Source organism: Micromesistius poutassou (assembly GCF_964030765.1).
Source record: "Micromesistius poutassou genome assembly, chromosome: 1".
Taxonomy (NCBI): domain Eukaryota; kingdom Metazoa; phylum Chordata; class Actinopteri; order Gadiformes; family Gadidae; genus Micromesistius; species Micromesistius poutassou.
In genome coordinates, this window is record NC_140271.1 from 10,110,971 (window position 1) to 10,132,997 (window position 22,027).

Here is a 22,027-nt window from a genome sequence, read left to right on the forward strand (position 1 = left end):
CCAAGACTACTTTGTATCCCATCATAACAACTTAACATAGCACAGGTTCGAATAAATACATAAGCGAGGACTCAATGGACCGTATCAAACGTCACACTTGGGTCAGAGTGGAGGTGCACCTACTCGAGACAGCTCTGGATGAAGTCCAGAAAGACTTCGTCCTCCGTGTCCAGGGCCCTAGACAGACTCAGCCTGGTCATGTCTCTGCTGTTGCTTGGACCTGCATTAACGTCGCACAACAACATCACACAACAACAACAACTGAAGTACACAACAACCAAGAGACCAAGGACATTGTGTCGTGTCACTGGGAGTACAACTTGCGGGTGGTTTAGTTTCTACTCACCAGAGAGCTCGTCCCGAAGCGTGGTCCTCTTCAGCCAATCCAATGGAGGAACACCCAGCAGCTTCAACAGAACACGCACACCGACCCATTAGAATAACAGTCTGGCGTTGAAATATTATTGCCAACCTAACTAGGTATTCATTACCTTCGCCATTTCCAGCACTAGCGCTTTCTCATGGTGCACATCAAATAGGATCTGGCCTGTCTTGAGCTCAGCTAAGATGCAGCCCAGACTCCACATGTCAATGGCCTTGCTGTAGGCCCTCTTCAGAATAGCTTCTGGGGACTTGTAGGTCAGTGTCTGGGCAAAAGGATCGGCTGTGGAGAAGGACAAGGTGATCATTGAAATGAACATTAGCTTCAGAAATAAACAGCTACCTTTAAAGATTGATGTTTTTCGGTCAAGGTAAAAGGCCAAACCCTCACTGTTGCGATGCTCCAGGAGGCTTGACCCAAAGTCAGCCACCTTTATGACCTCTGAGTCATCTTCTGATACCAGGATGTTCTCCTAAACAGAAAATAGATATTGATTCCAAAAGCCATGTGCATAAAGTGTATATTCTAACTAAATGTGTCAACATGGAGGACTTAGATTATGATTAGGCTCCTACCGGTTTCAGGTCGCAGTGGATGATGCCGGTCCTACCAAGGAACTGGAGAGACTGCACAAGAGAGATGGCATGGCTCCTCAACTGAGAGGTGCCCAGCCCTCTGAACCCTCTCTCCTTCATCCCCTCATACAGGTTCTTTCTGGAAAGATTAAACATTGAGAGGATTCATAAAGCTTTGTCCTAGGTCTTTCTCTCTTTCACCTAATGCCTTTGTCAAGCAGAGATATTTGAAGCAACATTTGTATTGTTATTGGCACTGATATTATCAATTACAAACACCTTGTTTGTTGTTGGTGTCTTATTTCTATATGAGTGGGCATGATATGAAGCTTTTGTGTTCCAAACCCACCCCATGAGGTCAAAGGTGATGCACACATGTTCACGGAAGTGGAAGTGCTCCTTCATGTGGACGACGTTGGCCACGCCAGGCACATCGTTCTTTTGGAGAAGCTCCAGAATTTCCACCTCTGCCATCGCCACATCTGCAAACCTATTGATTGGTTGGTTTGAGGTTCATGGATAGTAATTGTTTAGGATCATATGGATTGGCATATTGATGACAGAATGTGATTTGAATGGTAAAATGTGAAATGTACATTTAATGTAACGATTGCACTCTATCATTGAGCTTGATCCATGATAGGATACCTTGGGTTTTTTGCAATGACCTTCATGGCTACCAGCTGCTTGGTTTTGTGGTCTCTGCACTTGAGGACTCGACTCAAGCTGCCCTGACCCATCAGCTCCAGGACCTCATAGCGGTAGGCGATGTGGTCTTTGATAACCTGCATTTAAAAAAACCATTCATAACATGAGAGAACCAACGGTGAATAAATATAAATACATCTCGCTGGACCCAACAAAGCCCATTCTTCTACTCTGAAAGGGTTTGTGGTAGGATCCCTCTGGGGGACACGTGTGGGTATTTATTTACCATCTTGTAGTGTCCCTGGCGGTCATCATAACCATGGCGGAAGGTGCATTTCTGCTGGATCTTCTCTGCAGCTATGCCAAGGTACCACACCTCCTTGTACTCTTTGATTTCCCTCCGCTCAAATGGTGTCAGGTGTTTTCTGAAGATTGACAAGGCATCTGTATGCAGGGAAAGAAACGAGACACAGGGAGCATGTTGAGGCCTTGTTGCTCAGCAGCACTACCATCATGACACACATTATCCAAGAGCACCTTAGCATATCTTTTATTTGTCCATATTATCCATATGGATATTTTATTTGATTTTATCATCTAGTTTATGTTGTATGCTATGGATGACGTATTCAAGCTACTGTGACTTTGAATTTCCCCTGGGGATTAATAAAGTATACATCTATCTATCTATCTATCTACCTGCTGCGGGCAATCGTTGGCCATCACACCACCGGTACTTCTCCTTCTGCATTCTCTGCAGCTTTTGGTCCAAGATAGAAATCACACACACACACACACACACACACACACACACACACACACACACACACACACACACACACACACACACAACGTGAACACTGAACATCCTCTTCGTAACATTGAGAAGATGAGATGCAATTGGGACTTAAGGAGCAGATCACTGACCAGTTCAGCAGCAGGGCGGGGGTCTTTCTGGGGGGTCGTGTCAAAGTCTGGAAGGACGGTCGTCTTCCCCTTCTGAAGAGGAGCCTTTTTCACCGCCTCAGACTTTAAGACCAGCGGGGGCAGAGGGTCCATCCTTTTCATTGGCTCCTGAGGGAGGAAAGACGCAATGGTGTCAAGCCTGTGTCATTTTGTTCAGAGCCCCAAAGCATCATTTACCTAAGGCACATTTTAAGGTGCATCTAGTATTTAGTGTCATAAAGGCCTGAATCAAATAGCTGACTTAGGCAGATTATGGAATGTAAAAGAGCAGTCTGATTGGCTTATGCTATAGCCAATAAGGCACAGTGAATCAGCAGCATTAGGAGGGTAGAGTTAGGTTGGATATCACAATTTGGCCAAAATATGACTTAGGCAATGATGCTATTAGGCTAACCATTTGTAATGATGTAAGTAATGTGGACATGTAGGACCCTAGTGGACTAGTTCAGCAGGAATACTGACCAGGACACCATCACGGAGGAGGGGTCTCTGCTGGGTCTTGATGATGTCTGGAAGGACGGGGGTCTTCCCCTTCTGAAGAGGAGCCTTGTTCACCGCCGCAGACTTCAAGACCAGTGGGGGCAGAGGGTCCTTCCTTTTTATTGGCTCCTGAGGGTGGAAAGACGCAATGGTTATGATCTCAGTGGACGTTACTGAGCGCTTTGCATTGAAGTCATTTGAATTAGAACACTTTTTGGTGTTTTGCAAATCAGTGTTTCATGGTGGTGTTCTACATGTCCTTTTCATTCCATTATATAGGAACGCACAGATAGACATATTTATCACCAACATGAGCTGTGATTCATAACATATACCATGTCAATGTGTACCGGTATGCACTATACACATACCGTATAGTGGGGAGTCTCATTTGAAATTATGTAAGTAATGTGGACATGTAGGACACTTGCGGACTAGTTCACCAGGAACACTGACCAGTTCACCATCACGGAGGAGGGGTCTCTGCTGGGTATTGGTGAGCGCTGGAAGGACGGGGGTCTTCCTCTTCTCAAGAGGAGACTTGTTCACCGTTGCAGACTGTAAGACCAGCGGGGGCAGAGGGTCCTTCCAGTGGACCCTATTTTTGATTTTTGGCTCCTGAGGGTGGAAAGACGCAATGGTTATGATCTCAGTGGACGTTACTGAGCGATTCGCATGAATGAATTATAATTACAACACTTTTTTGTCTTTAGCAAATCAGGGTTTCATGTGGCTACATGTCCTTTTCATCCCATCATACAGGTAGCACAGGTAGACATATTGGCCAACACCATGAGCTGTGATTCATAACATATACCATGTCCATGTGCACTATACACATAGCGTATGTGTCTCATTTGAAATGATGTAAGTAATTTGGACATGTAGGACACTAGCGGACTAGTTCAGCAGGAATACTGACCAGGACACCATCACGGAGGACGGGTCTCTGCTGGGTCTTGATGATGTCTGGAAGGACGCGGGTCTTCCCCTTCTGAAGAGGAGCCTTGTTCACCGCCGCAGACTTTAAGACCAGTGGGGGCAGAGGGTCCGTCCATTCGACTGGCACCTGATTCCTGAGGGAGGAAACACGCAATGGTTATGATCTCAGTGGACGTTACTGAGTACTTTGCATTGAAGTCTTTTGAATTAGAATTAAAAAACTTTTTTGTGTTTTGCAAGTCAGGGTTTCATGTGGTGTTCTACATGTCCTTTTCATCCCTCTATACAGGAACGTACAGGTAGACATATTGGCCAACACCATGAGCTGTGATTCATAACATATACCATGTCTCTGTGTATGCACTATACACATAGCTTATAGCGGGGAGTCTCATTTGAAATGATGTAAGTAATGTGGACATGTAGGACACTAGCGGACTAGTTCACCAGGAACACTGACCAGGTCACCGTCACGGCGGAGGGGGTCTGGGTGAGTGCTGGAAGCAAGATCCTCTTCTGAGCAGGAGGCTTGGGCTTGGGCACATACTTGGGGAGGCGGGCATCCATGTTCCTAAGCTCCTGATACAATACAAGGAGAGGGAGGTTGTGTTAGATATTTGATATTTAGAATCATTTAAGATTGATATTTTTAATGCGTTTATAAGGGGACGTGAAGTTGACGTCACACCGTGTTGGGGTCGCTGTGTCTGATGGTCTGAGGGTTCTGTCTCAGACTATGGCGCCCGGCGTGATGCAACTTCACGTTGCTTATTTTTCTGGTTATTATTATGAATAATAATATTGTTACTATTGTGATTATTATTATTATTTATTAGGAAATGTTCACATTTGACGTGAGACAGAGCACAACTATTTGCATCCGAAACCTCGACTTCAACGATCTATTAAACAGGTGCGTAAGGTTGTATAGGGCTGTCTTTATATCTTAAAGAATTGCTGGCTAATTCAGTGACTCTGCATTAACATTTTAACTTACAATATCAAGACGCGATTCTCAAGTGCAATGAGATGTCAGAGAACTAGCCAGTGGGTCAAAACTAATGTCTAAATGTCTAAATGTCTATCGTTTTCAGTCATCCTGCAGAAAAAAATAAGCTTCGTACGGGAACTATCTGATCAAACAAAATCAAAGGGTTGTCTTTCTCTTTCAATTCACAATTCACCTCTCCTCGCCCTGCGAGGATTTACCGCCTAGGGCCGTGATTTAACCAGGGGACGTTTCCCCAGCACTTATCTTTTTGTAGTGTTCAGTGTCACGGATTGGATGGATTGATGACTTTGAAGTTGAATCAACATAGGCCTAACGTAGCACTAATAGGCTACAATAGTTAATTAGGTCAATTAAGTTATTAATTCATATTTTGATGAAGACTTTGGTCAGCGGTTAAAGGTCAGGGGGGAAAGAAAACCGATTGGGCCGACTTGAGGGCCGCACTATGGGACGCCTTCATATCACGGAGAAACGATGCATCAGATCAAATATTAAACCAACACGACAGACAGGGCCTATAACTCAAAATTAATCCTATTTACCTGACAATTATCTGCCAGAAAAAAAATCGAACTTTTCTCAAAAGAGTGGCGGAAAGTCACGGAAACCTACCTTTGTTTCCTACTGGATCAAACCGTCAACTGGGACCGTTCGTTCCTTGCAGAAACAATACTGAGACTAAAGACACTTATTTATAATCAGAAGGAAATCGTCGAAATCGTCGAGCAATATCTCTTCAGATCAGAAGCGTCTTCAATATGAGTGACAGTTGTCATGACAAATGCAAACATTAAAGATTCTGAAAAATAACCTTACGCAGCTCATTGTGACGTCATGAGAGATGACCTCTCGACCGTGGCCCTGTGTGTGTATGTGTGTGTGTGTGTGTGTGTGTGTGTGTGTGTGTGTGTGTGTGTGTGTGTGTGTGTGTGCACGCGCGCATGTGTATATATACATTATATATATATTGTCGTGACTCGTGAGATCCCCATATTTACTGTAGACTATTTGGTGGCATGAAATACAATATGAACAAATGTCTTGCCAAGGTTTTGGGCTTGTAACCGACAACGCCACATTTTAATGTAGGGCTGCACTATTAAATATTAAAGGATTATAAAATAATAAACAAACAAAACAGTTTTATTGACATGCAAACATGGAAGAGATTACAAAATAAAACAAATAAAACAAAAGACAGGAGTAATAAGTGTCCAGCTGACGCTGGACCCTTCTCAAATTGTCAGGCCCTGCACAACAGGAACCACCAGAGAGCTTTCCTTCACCTAGTGTGGGTTGTGGAGTATCTCCTGAACCCCCAGTAGCACTCAGTCTGTGAACAAATGGTGCAACTCCTCTTTGGGAAGAGCTGCTTCTTAACATCAACGTCCAGCCGTGCGTGAGGTTTTTCTTCAGTTTGTCTCTCCTGCGGACATTTTGTGTAGCATCAAGTCTCTGTCGTCGATTCGCCACCATCTCTGCATCCTCAGCAGCTCCGTCTGACAACAACCCAGTGTCAGGCAAGCTGGGGGTCGATTCCACGGCCTCCACCCACAAGTCACCCGTCTCAGTACCACCAGAGGTACCGAGACGGCAGGAGATATCCTGCTCCATTTGAAGCATGATATTCTCCACACATTAGATTAGATTAGATAGATTAGATTAGATAATACTTTATTACATGTCCAAATGTGTGTCCATTTGGTTACGGAAGTGGAAGTGCTCCTTCACGTAGACGACGTTGGCCACGTCATCGTTAAACCTGTTGATTGGTTGGTTTGAGGTTCAAGGATAGTAATTGTTTAGCATAATATGGATTGGCATATTGATTACAGACTGTGATTTGAATGGTTAAATATGAAATGTTAGTTTAATCTAACTATTGAACACTGTCATTGAGCTTGATCCGTGATAAGATACCTTTGGTTGTTCGCAATGACCTTCATGGCTACCAGCTGCTTGGTTTTGTGGTCTCTGCATTTGAGGACTCGACCGAAGCCGCCCTGACCCATCAGCTCCAGGACCTCATAGCGGTAGGCGATGTGGTCTTTGATAACCTGCATTTAAAAGCCCCATTAATTACATAGAGAACCAACTGTGAATAAATATAAATACATCTCACTGAACCCAACAAAGCCCATTCCTCTACTCTGAAAGGGTTTGTGGTCCCTAAGGAAAACACGCGTCAATATTTACCATCGTGTTGTGTCCCTTGATGTCATCATAACCATGGTAGAGGGTGCAATTCTGCTGGACCTTCTCTAACGCTATGCCATGGTACCACACCTCGATGTACTGTTTGATTCCCCTCTACTCAAACAGTGTCAGGTGTTTTTTGTAGGCCGTCAAGGCATCTGTGTGCAGGGAAAGAAACGAGACACAGGGAGCATGTTGAGGCCTTGTTGCTCAGCAGGAAGTGATGGCCTGATGAAAGGGACAGGCATCCGTCCTTTCGTGAAGGAAAGGGTTTAGAAGGTGATGTGGTCTTTTTAAGTTTTAACTCGTCTCAAGGTTGATGATGAGATGGTAATGGTAAACTAGGGTTGGTCTGAAAACATTGGAGTCTAAACGTATGTTTTACCACATCCGTGGACTGCAAAGCTTTAGTCTCCAATGTCTTTTTTCGTATCCAATATCAGATCAAACATCGTATGGACAAAACTGTTGGACATTATAACAACACAAAAATGAACAATGACTCACTTGTGGGGCTCATGTAACGGTATATGTCCTGGGACTCGGCTGGGCTGCGTTGCTGGTCCACCAGTCCACCATGTGTTCCCAGCTACTGGACTGATGAGGAGAAGAGTCCACGCTGGAGCAGGGACTCTGGAAGTGCTCCAGAATCCACGGATGCTGCATGGCCTCAGCATGCGCTTTGCCGGCTCGTGTGTTAACATCGCCAGATCAACAAGAACAGGCTTTAACATATCTGTAACACGCTGAATGTGGAAGACATTATTTCCTTACATGTGCACTGAATGATTTGCCGCCGATGGTCACGACCTGACCCTGGTTCTAATGCTACAACCTCCAGGACTACTTTATATCCCCTCGTAACAACTTAACATAGCACGTGTTGGAATAAATACATAAGTGAGGACTTGGGGACCGTATAAAACGTCACACTTGGGTCAGAGTGGAGGTACACTTACGCGACACAGCGCTGGATGAAGTCAAGAAAGAGTTGGTCCTCGTCTCCAGGGCCATAGACAGACACCACCTGGTCATGCGTCTGCTGTCTCCTTCGACCTGCATTAACGTCACACAACAACATCACACAACAACAACAACTGAAGTACACAGCAAACCAAGAGGCCAAGGACATTTTGTCATGACACTGGGAGGACAACTGGAGGATGGTTTAGTTTCTACTCACCAGAGATCAAGTCCTGAAGCGGGGTCTCCTTCAGCATACCCTTTAGAGGAACACCCAGCAGCTTCAACAGAACGCGCACACAAGACAAGGTTCATCATTCAAATGAACAGTAGCTTTGGAAAGAAACAGCTACCTTTAAAGATGGGTGTTTTTTGGTCAAGGTAAAAGGCCACACACTCACTGCTTCGATGTTCCAGAAGGCTTGACCCAAAGGCAGCCACCTTTATGACCTCTGAGTCATCTTCTGATACGAGGATGTTCTCCTAAACAGAAAATATACATTGAATCCCAAAGACGTGCATTAAGTGTATATTCAAAACAAAACGTGTCAACATGGAGGACTTAGATTATGATGAGGCTCCTACTGGTTTCAGGTCACAGTGGATGATGCCGGCCCTTCCGAGGAACTGGAGAGACTGCACAAGAGAGATGGCATGGCTCCTCAACTGAGAGGTGCCCAGCACTCTGAACTCTCTCTCGTTCATCACCTCATCCAGGTTCTTTCTGGAAATATTACACATTAAAAGTATTCATAAAGCGTTGTCCTAGGTATTTCACTCTTTCACCTAATGCCTTTGTCAAGCACAATTGAAGCAACATTTGTATTGTTATTGGCACTGATATTATCAATTACAAACAACTTGTTTGTCTTTGTCTGTTTGTCTTTTTTCGTATCTAATATGAGATCAAACATTGTATGGACAAAACTGTTGGTCATTATAACAACACAAAAATGAACAACGACTCACTTGGGGGGCTCATGTAACGACGCATGTCGCCGTGATGGAGGGACCGGCTTTATTCAGCGCCCCCTCCCTCCTCCTGCCTCCTGCCTCCTCCTCCATGGCCTCGACCGGTCACGGCCCTGCCCCGGAGGTGGACGGGGCTGCATCGCTGGCAGAGTCCACCATGTGCTCCAAGTTATTGGACTGGTGAGGAGAAGTGGCCGCACTGGAGCTGGGACTCTGGAAGTGCTCCAGAATCCACGGATGCTGCATGGCCTCATCCGGGGTCATGCGCTTCTCCGGCTCGTATCTTAACACCGCCAGGTCAACAAGAACAGGGATCAACATATCTGCGACCCGCTGAATGTAGAAGACATTGTTTCCTTATATATGCGCTAAATAATTTCCCGCCAATTGTCACGACCTGACCCTGGTTCTAGTGCTGCAACCTCCAAGACTACTTTGTATCCCATCATAACAACTTAACATAGCACAGGTTGGAATAAATATATAAGCGAGGACTCGGGGGACCGTATCAAACGTCACACTTGGGTCAGATTGGAGGTGCACCTACTCGAGACAGCTCCGGATGAAGTCCAGAAAGACTTCGTCCTCCGTGTCCAGGGCCGTAGACAGACTCTGCCTGGTCATGTCTCTGCTGTTGCTTGGACCTGCATTAACGTCGCACAACAACATCACACAACAACAACAACAACTGAAGTACACAACAACCAAGAGACCAAGGACATTGTGTCGTGTCACTGGGAGTACAACTTGCGGGTGGTTTAGTTTCTACTCACCAGAGAGCTCGTCCCGAAGCGTGGTCGTCTCCAGCCAATCCAATGGAGGAACACCCAGCAGCTTCAACAGAACACGCACACCGACCCATTAGAATAACAGTCGGGCGTTGAAATATTATTGCCAACCTAACTAGGTATTCATTACCTTCGCCATTTCCAGCACTAGCGCTTTCTCATGGTGCACATCAAATAGGATCTGGCCTGTCTTGAGCTCAGCTAAGATGCAGCCCAGACTCCACATGTCAATGGCCTTGCTGTAGGCCCTCTTCAGAATAGCTTCTGGGGACTTGTAGGTCAGTGTCTGGGCAAAAGGATCGGCTGTGGAGAAGTACAAGGTGATCATTGAAATGAACATTAGCTTCAGAAAGAAACAGCTACCTTTAAAGATTGATGTTTTTCGGTCAAGGTAAAAGGCCAAACACTCACTGTTGCAATGCTCCAGGTCAGCCACCTTTATGACCTCTGAGTCATCTTCTGATACCAGGATGTTCTCCTAAACAGAAAATAGATATTGATTCCAAAAGCCATGTGCATAAAGTGTATATTCTAACTAAATGTGTCAACATGGAGGACTTAGATTATGATTAGGCTCCTACCGGTTTCAGGTCGCAGTGGATGATGCCTGTCCTACCAAGGAACTGGAGAGACTGCACAAGAGAGATGGCATGGCTCCTCAATTGAGAGGTGCCCAGCCCTCTGAACCCTCTCTCCTTCATCCCCTCATACAGGTTCTTTCTGGAAAGATTAAACATTAAGAGGATTCATAAAGCTTTGTCCTAGGTCTTTCTCTCTTTCACCTAATGCCTTTGTCAAGCAGAGATATTTGAAGCAACATTTGTATTGTTATTGCCACTGATATTATCAATTACAAACACCTTGTTTGTTGTTGGTGTCTTATTTCTATATGAGTGGGCATGATATGAAGCTTTTGTGTTGCAAACCCACCCCTTGAGGTCAAAGGTGATGCACACATGTTCACGGAAGTGGAAGTGCTCCTTCATGTGGATGACGTTGGCCATGCCAGGCACATCGTTCTTTTGGAGAAGCTCCAGAATTTCCACATCTGCAAACCTATTGATTGGTTGGTTTGAGGTTCATGGATAGTAATTGTTTAGGATCATATGGATTGGCATATTGATGACAGAATGTGATTTGAATGGTAAAATGTGAAATGTGATCATTGAGCTTGATCCATGATAAAATACCTTGGGTTTTTTGCAATGACCTTCATGGCTACCAGCTGCTTGGTTTTGTGGTCTCTGCACTTGAGGACTCGACTCAAGCTGCCCTGACCCATCAGCTCCAGGACCTCATAGCGGTAGGCGATGTGGTCTTTGACAACCTGCATTTAAAAAACCCATTCATGACATGAGAGAACCAACGGTGAATAAATATAAATACATCTCGCTGGACCCAACAAAGCCCATTCTTCAACTCTGAAAGGGTTTGTGGTAGGATCCCTCAGGAGGACACGTGTGGGTATTTACCATCTTGTAGTGTCCCTGGCGGTCATCATAACCATGGCGGAGGGTGCATTTCTGCCGGATCTTCTCTGCAGCTATGCCAAGGTACCACACTTCCTTGTACTCTTTGATTTCCCTCCGCTCAAATGGTGTCAGGTGTTTTCTGAAGATTGACAAGGCATCTGTGTGCAGGGAAAGAAACGAGACACAGGGAGCATGTTGAGGCCTTGTTGCTCAGCAAGAAGTGATGTGTGTATCCTGTTCTTCATGAAGCACTGGAGTTTGAAATGCTATGCTTTCAAACACAGTGGTTTAAATGGTGCTGTAGGTAGGATTCAAGAGTTCAAAAGAGAGAGAACAAGATGGATTTCCCAAACCAATCAGGGTAGAGACGACCTGATTGATCAGATATGAGCCGGCAGACATTTGCAATCTAAATGATCACCTACAGGGACAGGAAACCGATCACAAATCTCACAAAGCGTTACACTCACTAATGGCTGACGGATGGGCCATTTCTCACAACTAGCATTCAAATAATCACAGCAACATTACCTACATTACATGAAATGGGAAACCCTTAGCCAAGGCTGTCAACAGATGAAGATTTCCACCACTAGTGTGTTTACCTAACAACAAACTGCTCACCATCTTGGGCAAAGACTGTCATCCACTCCACAGCACGATCACAAAGCAAAAGAGCATGATCAGCTCAAGACTACGCATAATGCCATGTACAACTGATAGACTGAGGAAATCATTTGTCCCAAGGGCCATACAACTGTACATTGTGTCATTGAAGGGAGGAAGAGGAGGGATAGACTTCTCTGCGTAGTCTGTCTCCCTTTCCACCACTTCCAGTTCCACTACCTCCCGTTAACAGTGTACTGACTGTCCACTGTTTACTGGAACTGCTTACTACTGCTTACTTTTTATTGTCTATATTTAATGCTTTTTTTTTTTACATTATCCAAGAGCACCTTAGCATATATTTTATTTGTCCATATTATCCATATGGATATTTAATTTGATTTTATCATCTAGTTTATGTTGTATGCTATGGATGACGTATTCAAGCTACTGTGACTTTGAATTTCCCCTGGGGATTAATAAAGTATACATCTATCTATCTATCTATCTATCTACCTGCTGCGGGCAATCGTTGGCCATCACACCACCGGTACTTCTCCTTCTGCATTCTCTGCAGCTTTTGGTCCAAGATAGAAATCACACACACACACACACACACACACACACACAACGTGAACACTGAACATCCTCTTCGTAACATTGAGAAGATGAGAGAGCAATTGGGACTTAAGGAGCAGATCACTGACCAGTTCAGCAGCAGGGCGGGGGTCTTTCTGGGGGGTCGTGTCAAAGTCTGGAAGGACGGTCGTCTTCCCCTTCTGAAGAGGAGCCTTTTTCACCGCCTCAGACTTTAAGACCAGCGGGGGCAGAGGGTCCATCCTTTTCATTGGCTCCTGAGGGAGGAAAGACGCAATGGTGTCAAGCCTGTGTCATTTTGTTCAAAGCCCCAAAGCATCATTTACCTAAGGCACATTTTAAGGTGCATCTAGTATTTAGTGTCATAAAGGCATAAATCAAATAGCTGACTTAGGAAGATTATGGAATGTAAAAGAGCACTCTGATTGGCTTATGCTGTAGCCAATAAGGCACAGTGAATCAGCAGCGTTAGGAGGGTAGAGTTAGGTTAGATATCACAATTTGGCCAAAATATGACTTAGGCAATGATGCTATTAGGCTAACCATTTGTAATGATGTAAGTAATGTGGACATGTAGGACCCTAGTGGACTAGTTCAGCAGGAATACTGACCAGGACACCATCACGGAGGAGGGGTCTCTGCTGGGTCTTGATGATGTCTGGAAGGACGGGGGTCTTCCCCTTCTGAAGAGGAGCCTTGTTCACCGCCGCAGACTTCAAGACCAGTGGGGGCAGAGGGTCCTTCCATTTGATTGTCTCCTGAGGGTGAAAAGACGCAATGGTTATGATCTCAGTGGACGTTACTGAGCGCTTTGCATTGAAGTCATTTGAATTAGAATTAAAACACTTTTTGGTGTTTTGCAAATCAGTGTTTCATGGTGGTGTTCTACATGTCCTTTTCATTCCATTATACAGGAACGCACAGATAGACATATTTATCACCAACATGAGCTGTATGCACTATACACATACCGTATAGTGGGGAGTCTCATTTAAAATGATGTAAGTAATGTGGACATGTAGGACCCTAGTGGACTAGTTCAGCAGGAATACTGACCAGGACACCATCACGGAGGAGGGGTCTCTGCTGGGTCTTGATGATGTCTGGAAGGACGGGGGTCTTCCCCTTCTGAAGAGGAGCCTTGTTCACCGTCGCAGACTTCAAGACCAGTGGGGGCAGAGGCTCCTTCCTTTTGATTGGCTCCTGAGGGTGAAAAGACGCAATGGTTATGATCTCAGTGGACGTTACTGAGCGCTTTGCATTGAAGTCATTTGAATTAGAATTAAAACAGTTTTTGGTGTTTTGCAAATCAGTGTTTCATGGTGGTGTTCTACATGTCCTTTTCATTCCATTATACAGGAACGCACAGATAGACATATTTATCACCAACATGAGCTGTATGCACTATACACATACCGTATAGTGGGGAGTCTCATTTGAAATGATGTAAGTAATGTGGACATGTAGGACCCTAGTGGACTAGTTCAGAAGGAATACTGACCAGGACACCATCACGGAGGAGGGGTCTCTGCTGGGTCTTGATGATGTCTGGAAGGACGGGGGTCTTCCCCTTCTGAAGAGGAGCCTTGTTCACCGTCGCAGACTTCAAGACCAGTGGGGGCAGAGGCTCCTTCCTTTTGATTGGCTCCTGAGGGTGAAAAGACGCAATGGTTATGATCTCAGTGGACGTTACTGAGCGCTTTGCATTGAAGTCATTTGAATTTGAATTAAAACACTTTTTGGTGTTTTGCAAATCAGTGTTTCATGGTGGTGTTCTACATGTCCTTTTCATTCCATTATACAGGAACGCACAGATAGACATATTTATCACCAACATGAGCTGTATGCACTATACACATACCGTATAGTGGGGAGTCTCATTTGAAATGATGTAAGTAATGTGGACATATACGTAGGACACTTGCAGACTAGTTCACCAGGAACACTGACCAGTTCACCATCACGGAGGAGGGGTCTCTGCTGGGTATTGGTGAGCGCTGGAAGGACGGGGGTCTTCCTCTTCTCAAGAGGAGACTTGTTCACCGTCGCAGACTGTAAGACCAGCGGGGGCAGAGGGTCCTTCCAGTGGACCCTTTTTTTGATTTTTGGCTCCTGAGGGTGGAAAGACGCAATGGTTATGATCTCAGTGGACGTTACTGAGCGATTCGCATTGAAGTCTTTTGAATTAGAATTACAACACTTTTTTGTGTTTAGCAAATCAGGGTTTCATGTGGCTACATGTCCTTTTCATCCCATTATACAGGAACGCACAGGTAGACATATTGGCCAACACCATGAGCTGTGATTCATAACATATACCATGTCCATGTGCACTATACACATAGCGTATAGTGGGGAGTCTCATTTGAAATGATGTAAGTAATTTATTTGGACATGTAGGCCACTAGCGGACTAGTTCAGCAGGAATACTGACCAGGACACCATCATGGAGGACGGGTCTCTGCTGGGTCTTAAGGATGCCTGGAAGGACGCGGGTCTTCCCCTTCTGAAGAGGAGCCTTGTTCACCACCGCAGACTTTAAGACCAGCGGGGGCAGAGGGTCCGTCCATTCGATTGGCACCTGATTCCTGAGGGAGGAAACACACAATGGTTATGATCTCAGTGGACGTTACTGAGCGCTTTGCATTGAAGTCTTTTGAATTAGAATTAAAACACTTTTTTGTGTTTTGCAAGTCAGGGTTTCATGTCCTTCAGGTTTCTTCAGGTTTCTACATGTCCTTTTCATCCCTCTATACAGGAACGCACAGGTAGACATATTGGCCAACACCATGAGCTGTGATTCATAACATATACCATGTCTCTGTGTATGCACTATACACATAGCTTATAGCGGGGAGTCTCATTTGAAATGATGTAAGTAATGTGGACATGTAGGACACTAGCGGACTAGTTCACCAGGAACACTGACCAGGTCACCGTCACGGCGGAGGGGGTCTGGGTGAGCGCTGGAAGCAGGATCCTTTTCTGAGCAGGAGGCTTGGACTTGGGCGCACGCTTGGGGAGGCGGGCATCCATGTTCCTAAGCTCCTGATACAATACAAGGAGAGGGAGGTTGTGTTAGATATTTGATATTTAGAATCATTTAAGATTGATATTTTTAATGCGTTTATAAGGGGACGTGAAGTTGACGTCACACCGTGTTGGGGTCGCTGTCTCTGATGGTCTGAGGGTTCTGTCTCAGACTATGGCGCCCGGCGTGACGCAACTTCACGTTGCTTATTTTTGTGGTTATTATTATGAATAATAATATTGTTACTATTATGATTATTCCTATTATTATTATTTTATTATTATTTATTCACATTTGACGTGAGACAGAGCACAACTATTTGCACCCGAAACCTCGACTTTAACGATCTATTAAACAGGTGCGTAAGGTTGTATAGGGCTGTCTTTATATCTTAAATAATCGCTGGCTAATTCAGTGACTCTGCATTAACATTTTAACTTACAATACGCGATTCTCAAGTGCAATGAGATGTCAGAGAACTAGCCAGTGGGTCAAAACTAATGTCTAAATGTCTAAATGTCTATCGTTTTCAGTCATCCTGTGGAAAAAAAAAAGCTTTATACGGGAACTATCTTATCAAATAAAATTAAAGGGTTGGCTTTCTCTTTCTTAACAATTCACCTCTCGGCCTGCGAGGATTTACCGCCTAGGGCCGTGATTTAACCAGGGGACGTTTCCCCAGCGCTTAACTTTTTGTGGTGTTCAGTGTCACGGATTGGATGGATTGATGACTAAAGTTGAATCAACATAGGCCTAACGTAGCACTAATAGGCTAAAATAGTTAATAGTAATAATTAGGTCAATTAAGTTATTAATTCATATTTTGGTGAAGACTTTGGTGAGCGATTAAATGTGAGGGGGGAAAGAAATCCGATTGGGCCGACTCGAGGGCCGCACTATGGGACGCCTTCATATCACGGAGAAACGATGCATCAGATCAAATATTAAACCAACACGACAGACAGGGCCTATAACTCAAAATTAATCCTATTTACCTGACAATAATCTGCCAGAAAAAAAATCGAACTTTTCTCAAAAGAGTGGCGGAAAGTCACGGAAACCTACCTTTGTTTCCTACTGGATCAAACCGTCAACTGGACCGTTCGTTCCTTGCAGAAACAATACTGAGACTAAAGACACTTATTTATAATCAGAAGGAAATCGTCGAAATCGTCGAGCAATATCTCTTCAGATCAGAAGCGTCTTCAATATGAGTGACAGTTGTCATGACAAATGCAAACATTAAAGATTCTGAAAAATAACCTTACGCAGCTCATTGTGACGTCATGAGAGAGATGACCTCTCGACCGTGGCCCTGTGTTTGTGTGTGTGTGTGTGTGTGTGTGTGTGTGTGTGTGTGTGTGTGTGTGTGTGTGCGTGCATGTGTATATATACATTATATATATATTGTCGTGACTCGTGAGATCCCCATATTTACTGTAGACTATTTGGTGGCATGAAATACAATATGAACAAATGTCTTGCCAAGGTTTTGGGCTTGTAACCGACAACGCCACATTTGAATGTAGGGCTGCACTATTAAATATTAAAGGATTATAAAATAAGACATGTCACAAATAAAACAAAAGAAGGGAGTAATAAAAGAGAGCAATCTCTTCACTATGCTTGTAGGCAGACATCTTCCATCTGATAGCTGCCATAAGCTATGGGCCTCAGCACCAGGCGTGCGCTCGGCCAATTCCTTCTTTGGAAAAGCCTTTAGGCGTAATGCAACACCACTGCCACGGCCCATTGTAGGCACAGTATGTTCAGTATGTACATTCACATTCAAAGGATGTACAGTATGGACATTTAGTGCCAGTATTAGACAAACAAAAGAGATTTATTGATTTATTGTCGTCGATTCGCCACCATCTCTGCATCCTCAGCAGCTCCGTCTGACAACAACCCAGTGTCAGGCAAGCTGGGGGTCGATTCCACGGCCTCCACCCACCAGTCACCCGTCTCAGTACCACCAGAGGTACCGAGACGGCAGGAGATATCCTGCTCCATTTGAAGCATGATATTCTCCACACATGTCCAAGTGTGTGTCCATTTGGTTACGGAAGTGGAAGTGCTCCTTCACGTGGACGACGTTGGCCACGTCATCGTTCTTCTTGATCAGCTCCAGAATTTCCACCTCTGCCTTCGCCTCTGCAAACCTGTTGATTGGTTGGTTTGAGGTTCAAGGATAGTAATTGTTTAGCATTATATGGATTGGCATATTGATTGCAGACTGTGATTTGAATGGTTAAATATGAAATGTTAGTTTAATGTAACGATTGAACACTGTCATTGAGCTTGATCCGTGATAAGATAGTTACCTTTGGCTGTTCGCAATGACCTTCATGGCTACCAGCTGCTTGGTTTTGTGGTCTCTGCATTTGAGGACTCGACCGAAGCTTCCCTGACCCATCAGCTCCAGGACCTCATAGGCGATGTGATCTTTGATTACCTGCATTTAAAAGCCCCATTAATTACATAGAGAACCAACTGTGAATAAATATAAATACATCTCACTGAACCCAACAAAGCCCATTCCTCTACTCTGAAAGGGTTTGTGGTCCCTAAGGAGAACACGTGTTAGTATTTACCATCGTGTTGTGTCCCTTGATGTCATCATAACCATGGTAGAGGGTGCAATTCTGCTGGACCTTCTCTAACGCTATGCCATGCCACACCTCAATGTACTGTTTGATTCCCCTCTGCTCAAACAGTGTCAGGTGTTTTTTGTAGGCCGTCAAGGCATCTGTGTGCAGGGAAAGAAACGAGACACAGGGAGCATGTTGAGGCCTTGTTGCTCAGCAGGAAGTGATGGCCTGATGAAAGGGACAGGCATCCGTCCCTTCGTGAAGGAAAGGGTTTAGAAGGTGATGTGGTCTTTTTAAGTTTTAACTTGTCTCAAGGTTGATGATGAGATGGTAATGGTAAACTAGGGTTGGTCTGAAAATGTCAGTACCAACATTGGAGTCTAAACATATGTTTTACCACATCCGTGGACTGCAAAGCTTTAGTCTCCAATGTCTTTTTTCGTATCCAATATCAGACCAAACATCGTACGGACAAAACTGTTGGACATAACAACACAAAAATGAACAATGACTCACTTGTGGGGCTCATGTAACGGTATATGTCCTGGGACTCGGCTGGGCTGCGTTGCTGGTCCACCAGTCCACCATGTGTTCCCAGCTACTGGACTGGTGAGGAGAAGAGTCCACGCTGGAGCAGGGACTCTGGAAGTGCTCCAGAATCCACGGATGCTGCATGGCCTCAGCATGCGCTTTGCCGGCTCGTGTGTTAACATCGCCAGATCAACAAGAACAGGCTTGGAAGACATTATTTCCTTACATGTGCACTAAATGATTTGCCGCCAATGGTCACGACCTGACCCTGGTTCTAGTGCTACAACCTCCAGGACTACTTTATATCCCCTCATAACAACTTAACATAGCACCTGTTGGAATAAATACATAAGCGAGGACTTGGGGACCGTATAAAACGTCACACTTGGGTCAGAGTGGAGGTGCACTTACGTGACACAGCGCTGGATGAAGTCAAGAAAGAGTTGGTCCTCGTCTCCAGGGCCATAGACAGACACCACCTGGTCATGCGTCTGCTGTCTCCTTCGACCTGCATTAACGTCACACAACAACATCACACAACAACAACAACTGAAGTACACAGCAAACCAAGAGGCCAAGGACATTTTGTCGTGACACTGGGAGGACAACTGGAGGATGGTTTAGTTTATACTCACCAGAGATCAAGTCCTGAAGCGGGGTCTCCTTCAGCATACCCTTTGGGGGAACACCCAGCAGCTTCAACAGAACACGCACACAAGACAAGGTTCATCATTCAAATGAACAGTAGCTTTGGGAAGAAACAGCTACAGCTAAGAAACTTTAAAGATGGGTGTTTTTCGGTCAAGGTAAAAGGCCACACACTCACTGCTTCGATGTTCCAGAAGGCTTGACCCAAAGTCAGCCACCTTTATGACCTCTGAGTCATCTTCTGATACGAGGATGTTCTCCTAAACAGAAAATATACATTGAATCCCAAAGACGTGCATTAAGTGTATATTCAAAACAAAACGTGTCAATATGGAGGACTTAGATTATGATGAGGCTCCTACTGGTTTCAGGTCACAGTGGATGATGCCGGCCCTTCCGAGGAACTGGAGAGACTGCACAAGAGAGATGGCATGGCTCCTCAACTGAGAGGTGCCCAGCACTCTGAACTCTCTCTCGTTCATCACCTCATCCAGGTTCTTTCTGGAAATATTACACATTAAAAGTATTCATAAAGCGTTGTCCTAGGTATTTCACTCTTTCACCTAATGCCTTTGTCAAGCACAATTGAAGCAACAATTGTATTGTTATTGACACTGTTATTATCAATTACAAACAACTTGTTTGTCTTTGTCTGTTTGTCTTTTTTCGTATCTAATAGGAGATCAAACATTGTATGGACAAAACTGTTGGTCATTATAACAACACAAAAATGAACAACGACTCACTTGGGGGGCTCATGTAACGACGCATGTCGCCGTGATGGAGGGACCGGCTTTATTCAGCGCCCCCTCCCTCCTCCTGCCTCCTCCTCCATGGCCCCGTCCGGTCACGGCCCTGCCCCGGAGGTGGACGGGGCTGCATCGCTGGCAGAGTCCACCATGTGCTCCAAGTTATTGGACTGGTGAGGAGAAGTGGCCGCACTGGAGCTGGGACTCTGGAAGTGCTCCAGAATCCACGGATGCTGCATGGCCTCATCCGGGGACATGCGCTTCTCCGGCTCGTATCTTAACACCACCAGGTCAACAAGAACAGGGATCAACATATCTGCGACCCGCTGAATGTAGAAGACATTGTTTCCTTATATATGCGCTAAATAATTTCCCGCCAATTGTCACGACCTGACCCTGGTTCTAGTGCTGCAACCTCCAAGACTACTTTGTATCCCATCATAACAACTTAACATAGCACAGGTTCGAATAAATACATAAGCGAGGACTCAAGGGACCGTATCAAACGTCACACTTGGGTCAGAGTGGAGGTGCACCTACTCGAGACAGCTCTGGATGAAGTCCAGAAAGACTTCGTCCTCCGTGTCCAGGGCCCTAGACAGACTCAGCCTGGTCATGTCTCTGCTGTTGCTTGGACCTGCATTAACGTCGCACAACAACATCACACAACAACAACAACTGAAGTACACAACAACCAAGAGACCAAGGACATTGTGTCGTGTCACTGGGAGTACAACTTGCGGGTGGTTTAGTTTCTACTCACCAGAGAGCTCGTCCCGAAGCGTGGTCCTCTTCAGCCAATCCAATGGAGGAACACCCAGCAGCTTCAACAGAACACGCACACCGACCCATTAGAATAACAGTCTGGCGTTGAAATATTATTGCCAACCTAACTAGGTATTCATTACCTTCGCCATTTCCAGCACTAGCGCTTTCTCATGGTGCACATCAAATAGGATCTGGCCTGTCTTGAGCTCAGCTAAGATGCAGCCCAGACTCCACATGTCAATGGCCTTGCTGTAGGCCCTCTTCAGAATAGCTTCTGGGGACTTGTAGGTCAGTGTCTGGGCAAAAGGATCGGCTGTGGAGAAGGACAAGGTGATCATTGAAATGAACATTAGCTTCAGAAATAAACAGCTACCTTTAAAGATTGATGTTTTTCGGTCAAGGTAAAAGGCCAAACACTCACTGTTGCGATGCTCCAGGAGGCTTGACCCAAAGTCAGCCACCTTTATGACCTCTGAGTCATCTTCTGATACCAGGATGTTCTCCTAAACAGAAAATAGATATTGATTCCAAAAGCCATGTGCATAAAGTGTATATTCTAACTAAATGTGTCAACATGGAGGACTTAGATTATGATTAGGCTCCTACCGGTTTCAGGTCGCAGTGGATGATGCCGGTCCTACCAAGGAACTGGAGAGACTGCACAAGAGAGATGGCATGGCTCCTCAACTGAGAGGTGCCCAGCCCTCTGAACCCTCTCTCCTTCATCCCCTCATACAGGTTCTTTCTGGAAAGATTAAACATTGAGAGGATTCATAAAGCTTTGTCCTAGGTCTTTCTCTCTTTCACCTAATGCCTTTGTCAAGCAGAGATATTTGAAGCAACATTTGTATTGTTATTGGCACTGATATTATCAATTACAAACACCTTGTTTGTTGTTGGTGTCTTATTTCTATATGAGTGGGCATGATATGAAGCTTTTGTGTTCCAAACCCACCCCATGAGGTCAAAGGTGATGCACACATGTTCACGGAAGTGGAAGTGCTCCTTCATGTGGACGACGTTGGCCACGCCAGGCACATCGTTCTTTTGGAGAAGCTCCAGAATTTCCACCTCTGCCATCGCCACATCTGCAAACCTATTGATTGGTTG

The 22,027-nt window shown here is 45.0% G+C and overlaps 2 protein-coding genes and 1 long non-coding RNA gene across 4 annotated transcripts; all 3 read right to left on the reverse strand.

The window, feature by feature from the left end:
* Window positions 1-7,205: 7,205 nt before the first annotated feature.
* LOC311384021 lies at window positions 7,206-8,646 on the reverse strand. The gene is made up of 4 exons (XR_014650826.1): window positions 8,566-8,646; window positions 8,385-8,445; window positions 7,709-8,257; window positions 7,206-7,359 (listed from the first exon to the last, which is right to left on the reverse strand). It is a non-coding gene; the product is annotated as an uncharacterized lncRNA (long non-coding RNA).
* Window positions 8,647-8,751: 105 nt separating this feature from the next.
* On the reverse strand, window positions 8,752-12,803 carry LOC311354747 (dual specificity tyrosine-phosphorylation-regulated kinase 4-like). Of its 2 annotated transcripts, XM_084474595.1 has the most exons (12): window positions 12,710-12,803; window positions 12,519-12,579; window positions 11,397-11,554; window positions 11,115-11,251; window positions 10,855-10,980; window positions 10,506-10,644; window positions 10,336-10,402; window positions 10,055-10,227; window positions 9,910-9,970; window positions 9,684-9,780; window positions 9,134-9,419; window positions 8,752-8,888 (listed from the first exon to the last, which is right to left on the reverse strand). In XM_084474595.1, exons 2-11 carry the CDS (start codon window positions 12,568-12,570, stop codon window positions 9,242-9,244), a joined length of 1,188 nt encoding a protein of 395 aa, XP_084330721.1. In that variant the 5' UTR covers window positions 12,571-12,579; window positions 12,710-12,803; the 3' UTR covers window positions 8,752-8,888; window positions 9,134-9,241. The 2 variants fall into 2 exon arrangements, with proteins under 2 accessions (XP_084330721.1, XP_084330722.1); XM_084474596.1 differs by lacking the exon at window positions 12,519-12,579 and having other exon boundaries at window positions 12,710-12,800.
* Window positions 12,804-13,180: 377 nt separating this feature from the next.
* On the reverse strand, window positions 13,181-18,876 carry LOC311383085 (uncharacterized protein; the record flags this gene model as incomplete). Its single annotated transcript, XM_084488558.1, has 11 exons — window positions 18,738-18,876; window positions 18,225-18,379; window positions 17,955-18,085; window positions 17,616-17,792; window positions 15,757-15,802; window positions 15,529-15,647; window positions 15,034-15,187; window positions 14,550-14,711; window positions 14,101-14,247; window positions 13,656-13,802; window positions 13,181-13,357 (listed from the first exon to the last, which is right to left on the reverse strand). The coding sequence occupies exons 1-11, from the start codon at window positions 18,748-18,750 to the stop codon at window positions 13,181-13,183; spliced, it is 1,428 nt and encodes a 475-aa protein (XP_084344684.1). The 5' UTR covers window positions 18,751-18,876.
* Between the last annotated feature and the right edge of the window lie 3,151 nt (window positions 18,877-22,027).